Source organism: Dermacentor andersoni, chromosome 6 (assembly GCF_023375885.2).
Source record: "Dermacentor andersoni chromosome 6, qqDerAnde1_hic_scaffold, whole genome shotgun sequence".
Taxonomy (NCBI): domain Eukaryota; kingdom Metazoa; phylum Arthropoda; class Arachnida; order Ixodida; family Ixodidae; genus Dermacentor; species Dermacentor andersoni.
In genome coordinates, this window is record NC_092819.1 from 83,539,591 (window position 1) to 83,552,228 (window position 12,638).

Sequence of the window (12,638 nt, forward strand, 5' to 3'; positions counted from 1 at the left end):
GCACCAGTGGCGCCATCTTTCAATGGCGACTTCCGACTACCGTGCAATGAATTATTGCAATCATAGGCAATATGCAACGTAGCTGTTACCACAAGAGCGCCAGCAGCATCATATTCATGAATGTACAGTTGCGCTATTTCTTTTCCTGGAAAAGAACAGCATATAGGCACAAAAATGTTCGCGACACTTTATGATTAGACAAATGACCCCAATATACCGCTACCAGCGCTCTTGCGGGAGCCCATGTCTCCGGTGTTGTGGCATTCAGTAAACTATAGCACGAATATGGGGATGTTAAGAAAATGGACTGGCTATTGCGCTCTGGTGACTTCCACCCACCTTTGTTTTTTCAGCTCTGCGCAATACTGAACATTCGCCCAGGCAGCGTCCACCACAGAAAAGAAGGACACGTACACGGTATCTTGTAAGCGATTCCCTTTATATTCCAAACATCCTTAATCACAATGATGTTCTGCGCCGGCCGGAAGCAACTGCTACTGTTCCGAGGAGTGAGAAAAGAAGTCTTTGAAATGAAAGCACCGATGCCGCTGCCGAAAGTCCCCGCACTGCGATGCGTCCTGTCGTGTCTGCTGCATGCGTGCTCAACCCTGCCGCGACACTCCGGGCACGTTGCTGTCGATGACCGGCTTGTAGCCGCTCTCGTCGGCAGTGTACTCAACTTTGACGTATTGTCCCTCCCTGTTGGTCATGCCGTACGAGCCGCGTCGGGCGCCCCCCGCGTCGCTCGACTCCTCGTGGAAGTGACTGCCTCCTTCAGGGTCCTTTATGTCGTACTTGAACTGGTACGCTCCGCTTTGGTCCTGGCGAGCGAACGTGAAACACACACACACACACACACACAGGTCAATCAGCAACGAAAACTTCTCAGCACTGTGTAATTTAGCTAGCTGCACAAGTTTCTGTGCATTACGTGAAGGAAAGAGATTTTTGAGTGCCTGAGTGTTTAGACAGCTTGCGCATTGTCCTGTCTTGTGGCTGAGCTGAATTCCTGTTTTTCAGGAACACTTTTTCATGACGTGCTGTGTTAGACATACTTGTAAAGGGAGAGTTGCGCGACAGAAAACAGCCTGTCTTTTCTTTCTCACTCTGTTAAAACGAAGCTTTCTTCGCGTCTTTCGCCCCCCCCCCCCCCTCTTTTTTTGTGAGTGCTGGCTGTTGGTTGCTGCCTAGCAGGGTATACTGTCACTTTGGCCACTGGACAAGGGCCAGTGGGTATACGCCCGTATAGACAAATTGGGTCACTGATTGTTTGCAACGGGGCATGCCGAGCTGGGCATAAGAACTGACTTGGCCGACCCCCCCCCCAGGATGGGCACGTGCAACATGGTAGGTGCCTGAATAGGCAAGCAGGAAGAGGCAGGAATGGATGGAAAATCGGCGACATAAAAGTGAAGATGTGGGCTACACAGAAGTGAAGAGTCGGCCACAAAAGCAGCCGAGTGTAGAGAAGGACGCTAAGTGAACGGAATCGGACCAGAGCTTCGATTGAGCGAGGAGCTTTGAGCAATATGGAAGTGCAGAAGTGAAAATTTTGCAGTAAACATCAAAGTAAGCTTCGTTTAACACCGCTTCACACACGTTAGTGTAGGGTATCCAACTGGACAAAAACTAGTTAACCTCCCTTCCCTGCATTTTCTTCACACCATCTTCTATTTCTCAAGCATTGCCACTGTTGCCGCAGACACCAGCAGTTTCTTTTATTATTATTAGTTTTGCTAACCGCAGTGACCTTGCAAATTAACATATGTGCTACACGCCGAGATGGGACCCTCTAGTAGATAAATACCAATTAAAAATCAGGCGAGGTCCGGCTGTTACATATTACTACATTCTGGTTCGTAAGAATAGCTGTTCTTGCTTGTACGCTGTTCTTGCTTATCTCACGTTCTTGATATGTAAAAATATTTTCCTTTATTTGCTGCGTTGTTGTTGTTTGTTTTTAAAGTTTACCTATTTGGGCAACTTTTTTTCATGGCGGCTTTCGTAGCTGATTACTTTTTCAGATCTCCCCACTATCTTTTTTATGCTGCTGAAGTTTTGGTTGTCATACTTTCTATTGGCTCTTTATCGCCTACTTGTTTACCTTTGTTGTGCATTGCATGTTTGCATTTGGATTGAAACCTTTATTGCACATTATTATATTCACTCTAAAAACATCTTACGGTGTTCTTGTTAGCAGTTGTCATTGTTGCACTTATACTGCACGTCATGAAACAAAGCTTCATTTTTTTATACAATTCAAGTTGCAATTAATTGTTTCTACTACGTTTAATATTATAAGTGGTCTGCGTACAGTCGCCGACTCTGGGACCTCCTCCTGTATTAACACCAATTCCAATTACGTATAACTCTATTACATCACTAAAAGCTGTACCTAATCCGAGAAATCTGGCATTTCGACAAAAACTGCAGGTGATTCCAGCGAGTAAAAGTCTCTGTATTGGGCAACATGCCAAATTATTACTGATACTCGTTTTCTTCCTATTTCCATGCGCCAGTAGTTTTCCCGGTGTCTTGTGTAAACTGAGGAGGCACGTTACGCCTCAACGTGCCCGAAGGGTTTGACGTGTGTAGGTGAATTACGTCACGGATCATGTTTTGCTGGGGTCCTCGAAGAACAGACTGAAACAGTGAGTCTAACTTTGCAAAAAAAAAATGGGGTACAAGTCGTGGGGCTGGCTAAGCTTCAAATTGGGTGGTTTAAAACAGGCATTTGCAAATTCGGTGCTCGAAAGTAAAAGATTCGCTTGAAATTTGGCTGTGATTTTGCGTGGTCGCACACCTCTACTTTGTTTGTTGTTGTTGTTGTTGTTGTTGCTAACATTAGTGATTTTTTATTTAGTCACTTAGCGATAGATGTGGAGAAACCGCCAGCTTTAGAACAGTTACCTCTGCGCAGTGCTAGAAAGCAGTGTTCGGAATTAAGGAATATAACAGCTAAGTAGCCCCTGTGCCGTTAAATATGGTAACTGGCGTAGAAGTCAGCCTGCCAGTAGCGCTTAATTTGGAGATTTCTCGATATGCTCAAGAAGTTTGTGAGTGTCATCTAAGCAATTAGATAGATATTTGAAAACTGGTTAGTTAGCGTTAACGAAACGAATTTCGCACACTTCAGAAGTGTACTCCTCCCTATAAACGGTAAAGGTGACTTGCAGCAGCAAAATAAGTTTTGCTCCATTTCCTCACATCTTCTTTCATTATTGGCAAAACATACTAAGCCCTACGCCTACGTACATGCAGAATGACCCTACAACTTGCACAGATATTGTTTCACTCATGGGATGTGATCACTCTTAGCGTGTATTTCTACGAGCTGGTAGTCGACAGAAAGTATTATGTTCCGTCTATTCCCAATCGTCTCACGTTTTCTCAGTTGTGCTCTTTTTTTAATGATTGCGTAGAGGTGCACGTGCACGCCTGCACGAGCGTGCGCAAACACTCTTCCACCTCGATTACTGGGAAGCAAGCCCCGTCTCGTCTTTCAAGTTCTCTCTAAAGATTATGTAACCCTTTCAGAACGCAGAACCTAATCTGTAAGCTCCAAAGCCAATAGAAAAAAAAATTGACTCACCTGTTGCGCGTGCACCAGGGTCACGGCTGCAACGACGAGGCCTAGCAGAATCACCATCTTTGCCTTGAACGCATGAAAATTATAAACACGAATATGAAATACCAGAAGCCACATGACTGTATCGACACCGGCATATAGCAAAATATTCTCCTAGATCTGCTATATCAATGCAAGCAAGCTGAATTTAATAAATTCTGAGGTTCCACGTGACAAAATTAAAATCTGATTGTGAGGCTCGCCTTGGTGCGGACGCCGAAACAATTTTGTCCACATAGGTTCCTTTAAAGTGCACCTAAATCTAAGTGCACGCACCTTCGTTCACTTTTTTTTTTCTCATATCATATGTGGCCGCTGCGGCGGGGATCAAACCCATTACCTCGAACTCCACAGCGAAACGTTATAGCTAGTGGGATACCGCGGTGGTTCCGCAGAAGCTACCACGGTCAATAAAGAAAAGTCTAAAATGAGAAGATGCGTCCTCGAAATAAACCATCTGACGCTTACAGTATACCGTTAGTAAAGTGCAAATCTGAACCACAAAGAGGAACCTGTTGCGGTGAAGTTTGAACCAAATGAGAACGACCAGTACGCGTGTAGCCAACACAGCACGTTAACCTGAGCAGCTACGCAATCGCACAGTCACACTAAAAGACCAGATGTTTTTAAATGTGCGAAGTAACAATTGCTAGAAACTAAATGAATTCGTACAACGGCATTGGATTCATTGCTGCAAAGCTATGTCACATGGAACGCCGCGCGTTTCCCAGGTTTCTCATGTGGCACTTTCATGAAGCCGGAATTTTGACACTCAAATTTTGCGCCATCAGTGAGTAAGCCTACTAACCGAACAGCGTCTTGTACAAACGTCTGAGTCCTGTTTGTGCGTCTTTATGACGCTCACAGGAGGCACCGACATTTTCTCTTTACTAGACGAAATGTATATGGCACTCTCCAACCTGCGTTCTCATTTGAATAGAACTTGTAGACCGCCGACGTAACGCAAAATTCATAGGAAGGATCTCCTACGAAACTATTAAATAAATAAGTAGTAATCGTGGAATTAAAAATCAATTCGCCAAATTTCTAACATGGACATTATCCCTTTCATAATCAGCGTGCCATGAGTTTGCATCCCGATGAAACAGGCAAAGTGCGACCGTCTAAGAAACTACTATTTCGCAAGGTAGCCATAAGTTACAGTACGCGTCATGGTCGCAGGAGTCATAACGAGTGCTTCGGACAAACAGGCTAATCTACGTAAGAGGCACAAATTACCACACGTAAAGAGAAAATAAACACGCACATACAGTCGCTTAGCAAAGCTGTATCGAATAAGGCGGTAGCGTCTGCACTCAAAGGAAGCCTAAATTGTAATGAATGGCTCTGGCACAAGCATCGGGTTAAAAGGACACTACTCTAAACACTAAATCCGTTTTCTCTCATAAATAACGGTTTAAAAGCCATATCTTCCGTTAATTTTACGTAAATAAGTTCATACCTAGACTTGAAAATGAAGGCCAAAGCTTCTATTCTTCAATTTAGCATAGAAGCACCAATGCCAGTCACGAATTTCAATGTTTTTTCAGTTTCTTGTGCGCATACTTGGGTCAATGTGGCTTACTAAAAGTTCTTTAAACTTGCTAAGTTCTGTCTTTGGCTCTTTAAGCGCTCGTTCTAGTCTTTTCCGCCTCCCTCTGGCCTGCTCCGCGCTGCACCATTTAGCATTACGGAAAGCCAAATAGTCCAAACCACCACCCTTTTAAGAACGCGTTACATTCCGTCGTTACCGATAAAAAATTACCTCGGACTGAGGACACGCTACCAAAAGCGATGACGTCACTGCGGCAAGCTAAGCTAGTGCGGGAACTTAAAGGCGACATCGCCAGCGGCCTTTCGCGTGTGCGTCTCCTCTGGCTGGCCAGAAACTGGACAAAGTCTTGTTAACCTCCCTGTCTTTCCTTCCTGCCTTCTCTCTCTCTTTCTTTCTCTTTGCGGCTGACCAAGACCTTGCTCCCAACAATTGTAAAGTTTTTTGGCACTGTAAATGTGTAATTTACGGACGTAGTTCGAATTATTTTTTCTACTTCCGTGTTCATTTTACGTGGGCACATGTCAAGAGGATGCGCTATTGGGAACCTGGTGCCTAACTCATAGCGCTTTTCGACTGAAGCGTTTTTTGCCGTTGGCCGGCCGCCTTCTCTAATAATAAGTGTACCACCAGCATTGGCTGAGATATTAAGTAACGAACAATTCTAGCGTAACACGTATTTGGGAATACGTACCCTCGGGCCGAATTTACAAAGTCTTTTTGTTTGTAAGTTGCCTTTGTCATTGGCCGGCTGCCTTCTCTAATAATATCTCCAGTATGAGTATTGGCTGAAATTCGTTAACAATTCTAGCACAAGAGCTTTTTTTTTTTTAACCTTGTAGAGCCTTGTAGAAGACGCGGAGCATTCTAACGGAATCGCAGGTGGGGGTGAGTTCCTGGAGGCGTTTTTCGCCACACGTTGGAACAAGATAACACACCGGGAGTCATGTTTAGAAAACTGCCCGCCAACAGCGTATTGAAGCAGACTTTATCCACTGCCAGATATTTCTTGGGATCAAACGTTTGCCTATTTGCACAATCTGTTGTTTCAATGCCGACGACAGTCTCCAGCGCTTCCCTTGTCCCCTTCCGTCCTTCCTTGTTTGCGCTAAGCGACCATAATTTTTATGATGTACTGAGCGACGACAGTTAAACGATTCAGTCGCGCATTTAAATTCGGCACTCACAAATTTGATTGTAACGTGTAGGTGAACGGAAGCTCTTGTAGTTCCCCTCTTCAGACGTGGTGTCTAACCCATGGACAACGACTCTTTTCATTTCCAAGTTTAAACTAACAACAATAATCTATAAGATAATAAATATAATGCGCAGGCGACCTTATGTGTGAATATTGAAATAGTTTTGGTGCCACTGAACTTTCCGAAAATTCACACTTTGTGCTAGACAGTACCACAACGTTGTCACTGACGACAAAAAATGAAAAAGAGAGAAATATGCATGAGCCATTTCGCTCTGTGAAGGTGGATGACCAGCGAAGCTGTTTAGCATACGACACAGAGGTGACAGAATTTTGAGAATAGGTACGGACTCATTTACCGGGATTTTTCTATCCATTCTCGTGGACCACGGGACCGCTTTCCCGAGGGGCCGGAAGAAACTAGAGACGCGTGATGTTTCGATGGGACCGCCGCCACGGGAGAGCAGAAAGAAAGGAGGGGAGATACGCAAGCGCTTGGAACGCCAACAAAGAAAGGGTGGTGCGAACGTAGACATGGCCGACGCGGGTCAAAGTGTAGTATCTGTTATTATCAGATTAATATCTGATACGGGTTTTATTTTGACTCAAGGCATTAAACTTATTTTTGCAAGTTGGTGGAGCGCTTGATGCCTGCTTTAGGTCCGCGGCGGGTCGGCCCTGTATTGGACTATCTCCGGGATCGGCCCACAGTTTTTGGTATCCGCGGGAAAGTAGCCATATACAGCTTCGCTGTAAAAAGTCATGAGGGAATGGCAGGAAGGTTAAGCATGGTTATCCCGAGGGGCAACCCTGCACTGGGTGAGCGGAATAGCTGACTGCAAGATGTGAAGAAGTTCACACTTTGTGCGCACGCATACACAATGAAGCGGCTCGTCATTCAGTTGATGAAAAGCGGTGATGCGGATTATCTCAAAGAGCGCAGCAGTGCTTTTGTGGCTTCGCACACTGCAGACGCACTAGGCAAAGGCCCCTAAATGTGCTATTTTGTTAAGGTGCTTTCATTTAAGTGCACTGAAGTTGTCCGAAGGGAAAGCCTCTTGTCTTGTTTCGATAGGTGGTCACAAAGGAAGTGTTACTGTAGTACTAAAGCGCCAAACAGACGACACAAGAAGAGACACGGAGGAGCGCTTCTTTGTCGGCCTCTTCTTGTGTCGTCTGTTTGGCGCTTTAGTACTACAGTAACATGCACCAACTATCCCAACAAAAATTTCTGCCACAAAGGAGGTGTTTCGTGGTTTCTTGCATGACCACATGTGCTGCAAGTGGCCCAGTCGGCCATTTCAATTGGGAATGTGCAGGCATTCGTAAGAGAACCTCTTATTCGCAGACAACATAGTAACGTTTTTTTCACACACTGTGAAACAAGAAAAAATTTGTAACTTCATATACAAGTCCATGGCGTATAGGCAGTGGTTAGCGAACTCCGGTGTATTTTATTTTAGTAGTGTGATAGCATGGGGCAACATCTGTGAGGTGCCGTGCTGCATCCGTTCTCGACAACGGAATCAAAATGCTTTCGCTTTCTCCTCGTGTCTCACAGGCCGCTTTGTCGGCCCTTTCATTGCGAGCTATGATGCAGTGCCCCGGCAGCCACTGAAATAATATGTCATGGTCTCTGTAAACTGCTCTAAGGTAGTGTAATGGTATCTCAAAAGCCAACTGTTCATGTCAGCCGCGGCTCAGAGCTCACAGGAGTTGCCTTTGCGTGTTGCCTTTGAATCGCAGAATATAGCTCAGACTTTTGGTGGCTCTCAATTGACACAAATGACTGCTCTACGAAGGGCGACAAGTTCGGACCCTGTCGATGTTGGGACGTGACTGACGTTGAATTTGAATTTTTTGTAGATTGACATCAACGGAATGACAACCGCACAAGTGGATCTGGTTAGAATAGCATGAATGAATGCCTGCATGAGTGCCGTTAAACAGTTTTTACTTTGAGTCCTCCTTCTGTGTTACATTTACATCGTAAAAAAAAGATGTTTGCAAAAGCATTTGAATAAACTTGGAACTTGAATAAATGTTAACTCAATTGGTGTAGGTACCGTGTAGTATATGAAGAGTGGCTTTCCTTGCGGCAAAAATCAACAAATCAGACTTCTTTTGAACTCTTCGAATGAAGTTTTACAACTAAGCATTTTTGGGTGCCGGAGACGCCCCAATGCACGCGGTGATCTTGCAAAATCGTATGAAAGAGAGGAATGGTAGGAGGCTGCAGTGCTTGGATATGTTGTACCTCGTCTATTTTCCGAACGAAAATCAAGGCGTTAAGACTGGGTCCAGGAAAAGCGTTGAAGGCTCGTAAGCTTGTCAATGGCGGTATGTACATACTGATGGGATGGCCTCTGGCGATGGCCATTGTTGCGGATGTTGAGGCGCTTCGCGAACGACAAAGGCTGGTCCTGAGCGTCTGGGCTTGCATACTGTCAAGCACTCTGCGATGTTAATTCCGGAAGCTTGATAACACAGGAGGGATATAACGCAAAACACCCATGAAGCGCACTCTCATCAGTTAGGGCGTAGACCACACCAACTGTCCCCATGGCTTTTCCAGTGACGATTTTGAAAACGTGGATGATCGAGATGCGTCTCGTCCTCGAGTAGACTACTTGAGGGATCCAGAAGAAGTGGTGGTCAAGAATGATGCCTAAAATTTTATGGGTTGTATTATGCGAAATAGGCGGGACAATAAGGGATACCGGGCATCAAGTCATCGGCTAACGGTCAAGACTTCGAATACGAAAAAATAAATATGTTGTACGTTGCGAATGCCACCGATCAAGCAGCAATCGAGGATAAAAAGTGAAAAGGGAAAATTGCGGTGTTAAACCTGTATTTACACGTTTAAGCAAAGAAAAGACGCTTTTATCTGAATTAACTTGAGAAATGGACTGACTAGTCACGTGTAGTGTTTTGTTAGAGAATCGTAACGGAGTGGTCCACACACATCAGGAAAAGTCAAACTGATTTTGACATCGATTTAGCTTTTAATCACTCTTCCAGACATATGCCGTACAATTTGCAACCTTACGCAAGCTATCACGGTGGATATGTTATTTTTTCTTCAGAAAACGTGCAGCAATCTTACGTTCATGCCAGTAACTAAAATTAGTTTCGTTAACTACCGGTGTCTTTTATCGTAGTCTTTCGTTTCGTATATAAACATGCAATATAGAGTTGGTTTTAAGCCCAGTGTAATCAGCCTCTGCTGCGAGAGCAATTCCTAATGTTACGACGTCAGTGCTTGCGACGATGTAATGCGGCTGCAGGGTGTGAACCCAACTGTCTTTCGCGTAGGCAACCTTTTGTGGTAATGAAGGGAAAACTATGGAGGTGAAGCTTCTGCACGTATGTGGCAGCGCCAAGTATTCCGGCAGCGTTTGACACCACTTTTGGTTTCTTGGAACAGCTACCGATTCTGCGTGGCTTCCACACCTGACAGTTCGACATTAGCCCAAGCGCGGAAAAGAAAAACAGGGAACTTCATATTTAACACTGACTGCTCTATTTCGTCCTATTTTACTGTTGTAAATAAGATGTACATATCTTCCCCTCTCCAGCTCTGACTAGTGCGGATGAGAATGTGGGACTTTTTTCAAGAGCGCTCTTACATGCGCGCGCATTGCTTCTATAGCTTTGCCTTCAATGCCAGAGAAAGTAGTGCAGGATTTGCTTTTTTCTGCTTTTTGGTTTATAAATGGCATAAACTTGTTTTTGTGGTAGTTCTTATTTTTGTGTTGTCTTTAGCCCTACAGAATATGATGTAATCACTTATCTATCGTGATATCGGCCATAGGCAATACATTTATTAATATTAACACCATTTTCGCATATATCCGTAGTGGCTATGCTATGCTAATACTGAGCACAAAGCCACGGGATGGATTCCCTGCTGCAGCCGCTGAATTTTGATCGAAGAATGCTTCAAAAGCGCTACAAATAACTCGGTGCACGTTAAGGGAAACCATTACACTACTACGTTGCTTTGACTCTCGTCAATCTTGACTCGCCCCTATTGACTTTCATCAATAAATCTTTCTTTCCGATATCTCACGCAAATCTGCCTCAATGAAGGTGCCTAACGTAGCATTACCTCTTATTTCTGTTAGTTGATCAGGCAGCCATGCCCCAACTCTCTGCCGCCCCCGAAGGGCACCTCCGGAATGTAGCAAGATTAATCATTGTGGCACTGTCGTCGGCTTAGAGACGTAGACGCGCCGCTGCGCGGGCACCTTGACCTAGACACGGCCGAAATCCAGCTCGATTGCGGCTGTGGTCGGGATCACGGGTGGTCAAACAGAGATAATGCTTCAGCAGTGGCGGCATACCATGCCGCTGACCTATTGGCGGTTTCGTTCGTTCGCCTCTTCCCAACGCTGATTAGCTGGCTAGAATGCAGAAGTTCAGTGAATCCTTCCCCCCTCCCCATCTACCATTATAATCAATATCTCGCTCTAGCTGTGAGGTCCTATACCTCCTCAAGAAATTCTATGCGCATATTCGTTCAGAGACGAAAGGATAGCATCGTTGATTTGAGAACAAACACTCGTTGACAAACCAGCTGCTATCATTAGGCAGACGTAGATTTAAGCAAGGTAGATTTAAACACAGCAGTAAGAGCTGGTGGTCTTTGACAGTAATCAAATGAATACTGAAACGCAGGATGAAAACGTAGTCTAGATCGAAATCTTCCAAGATGGAGCACTTATATAGAGATTTGTAGAGATTGCAATGAAGGATCATGCTCACCTGCAGTGCCCACTGTGACAGCTCAGTGGTTACGGTGTTGTACTGCTCAGAACGAGTACGCGGGTTCGTTTTCCTGCCACGACGGCCGTATTCCGATGGGGGTGGTATGCAAATACAACTCTTTTGGTGTACCTAAGAGAATCGTGTCCAAAGGTATTCCTGACCCGCACTACAGCGCCTCTCAAAGCGCGTTTTCTTGCCACGTTAAATAAGTAATTTCTTTTTCCTGTAGTGAACACAATTAGGCGTATCTTACTGATGGTAACGATGACATTACTAACAGGCGAAATTGTCCTAATTATCAATTTCATTGGAACAATGGGAGAAAGCATGCGAAGGTCAGTCGGATACCAGAAGGAAGCACCAGCACTGGCTGAGTCCTCACCATGTTAGAATCTCGCTTCAGCCGAAGGCTAGAAACACGTCTCCGTTTGTCACCACAGAAGACGAGAACGTCACAGACTCCGTCAAGTCAAACTCCCGGGGGTGCTGTACGTGTTGCCCCTTTATATACGCATAGCTTCCGTCTGCCGGCCGTCGTTCTCACTTGTATACCCTTTCTCTCTCTCTCTCAATCTCTATCTCTCTCGTTCTTGCGGACATGCGTCATCCCGACATTTCTGTCTTTTTCTGAAAAGGTTCTGTTGGCAGCAAGCGCTGGCGCACCTACACGACGCGCAAACACAGCGACGTGCCCGCGTAATTACGACACCTGCAAATGTACACTTCGCAAGCGTTCCAAAATCCTCCGAGCTCGCACTTTCCCCAGCGACCTCTCCGTAAGTGAAACGAAAGGCATAAAGTAATGTTTTCTTTCGCTTTGATGGCACAAAGACCACAAAATAAACGACGGAAGAACGTACACGCACAATACTTTGCATACACCCCCGCTTGTGGCCTCCGCGAGCGATCGTCCTTCACCTTCAGCGGTGCCTGAGGCGACGGCGGAGCCCGGCGGATGCGGGGTCAGAAAGCGCGCCGGCCAATTAGGCGTGACCTGCTATGATCGCCCGACGCCTGCAGGGGTCCTGTGCGTGTACATCAAGCCGTGCGACCCTTGGGGGTCAAGGAGGAACTAACCATCACCTCGCGCAGGCTCAAGTCGACGCCGGCTGGCTTGGCCCTATGTATCCTCGGCGGCTGATTGCTGGATCGATGCTGAGAACCGTGTTTTTGTTATTTGCTAGCTGATGAAGAAACCTTTTAACACCGCGAATCCACGCTTGAATGTGGTTGGTGAGCCTTGGTGAAGTGAAGCTAGGGTCAGCTGGCATGTGTCGTTTCATGGCGTGCCTCTCCGGCGCTTGTTGTGTTTGGCGGGCCTGGGAACGCACCTCCTTTATCGATCTTCCGATAGTAGGTGATGAAAGAACAAATGTCGTCCAAACATGCCAAGAGGCAACAATCCAAAGTGGGCGTTTAATCTCTGTCATTATTTTACCGCTTGTAGGCAGAAAATGATCATCGTCGTCATCATCATCATCATCATG

At 45.5% G+C, this 12,638-nt stretch overlaps 1 protein-coding gene and 1 pseudogene across 2 annotated transcripts; one reads left to right on the forward strand and one right to left on the reverse strand.

Moving 5' to 3' along the window:
- Positions 1-420: 420 nt before the first annotated feature.
- LOC126522471 (adult-specific rigid cuticular protein 15.7-like) lies at positions 421-11,660 on the reverse strand. 2 transcript variants are annotated; one of them, XM_050171215.3, is made up of 3 exons: positions 11,534-11,660; positions 3,593-3,655; positions 421-821 (listed from the first exon to the last, which is right to left on the reverse strand). In XM_050171215.3, the coding sequence occupies exons 1-3, from the start codon at positions 11,534-11,536 to the stop codon at positions 603-605; spliced, it is 285 nt and encodes a 94-aa protein (XP_050027172.2). In that variant the 5' UTR covers positions 11,537-11,660; the 3' UTR covers positions 421-602. The 2 variants fall into 2 exon arrangements, with proteins under 2 accessions (XP_050027172.2, XP_054922404.2); XM_055066429.2 differs by lacking the exon at positions 11,534-11,660 and adding an exon at positions 11,149-11,369.
- Positions 6,913-7,092, forward strand: LOC126523093 (U2 spliceosomal RNA; annotated as a pseudogene).
- Positions 11,661-12,638: the final 978 nt, after the last annotated feature.

What these genes read in the sequence shown, in the direction of transcription:
- LOC126522471 (XM_050171215.3), bottom strand. An exon ending in CCCTGGTGCACGCGCAACAG is followed by an intron (nt 822 to 3,592) that starts GTGAGTCAATTT and finishes TTCGCTCGCCAG; the next exon opens with GACCAAAGCGGAGCGTACCA.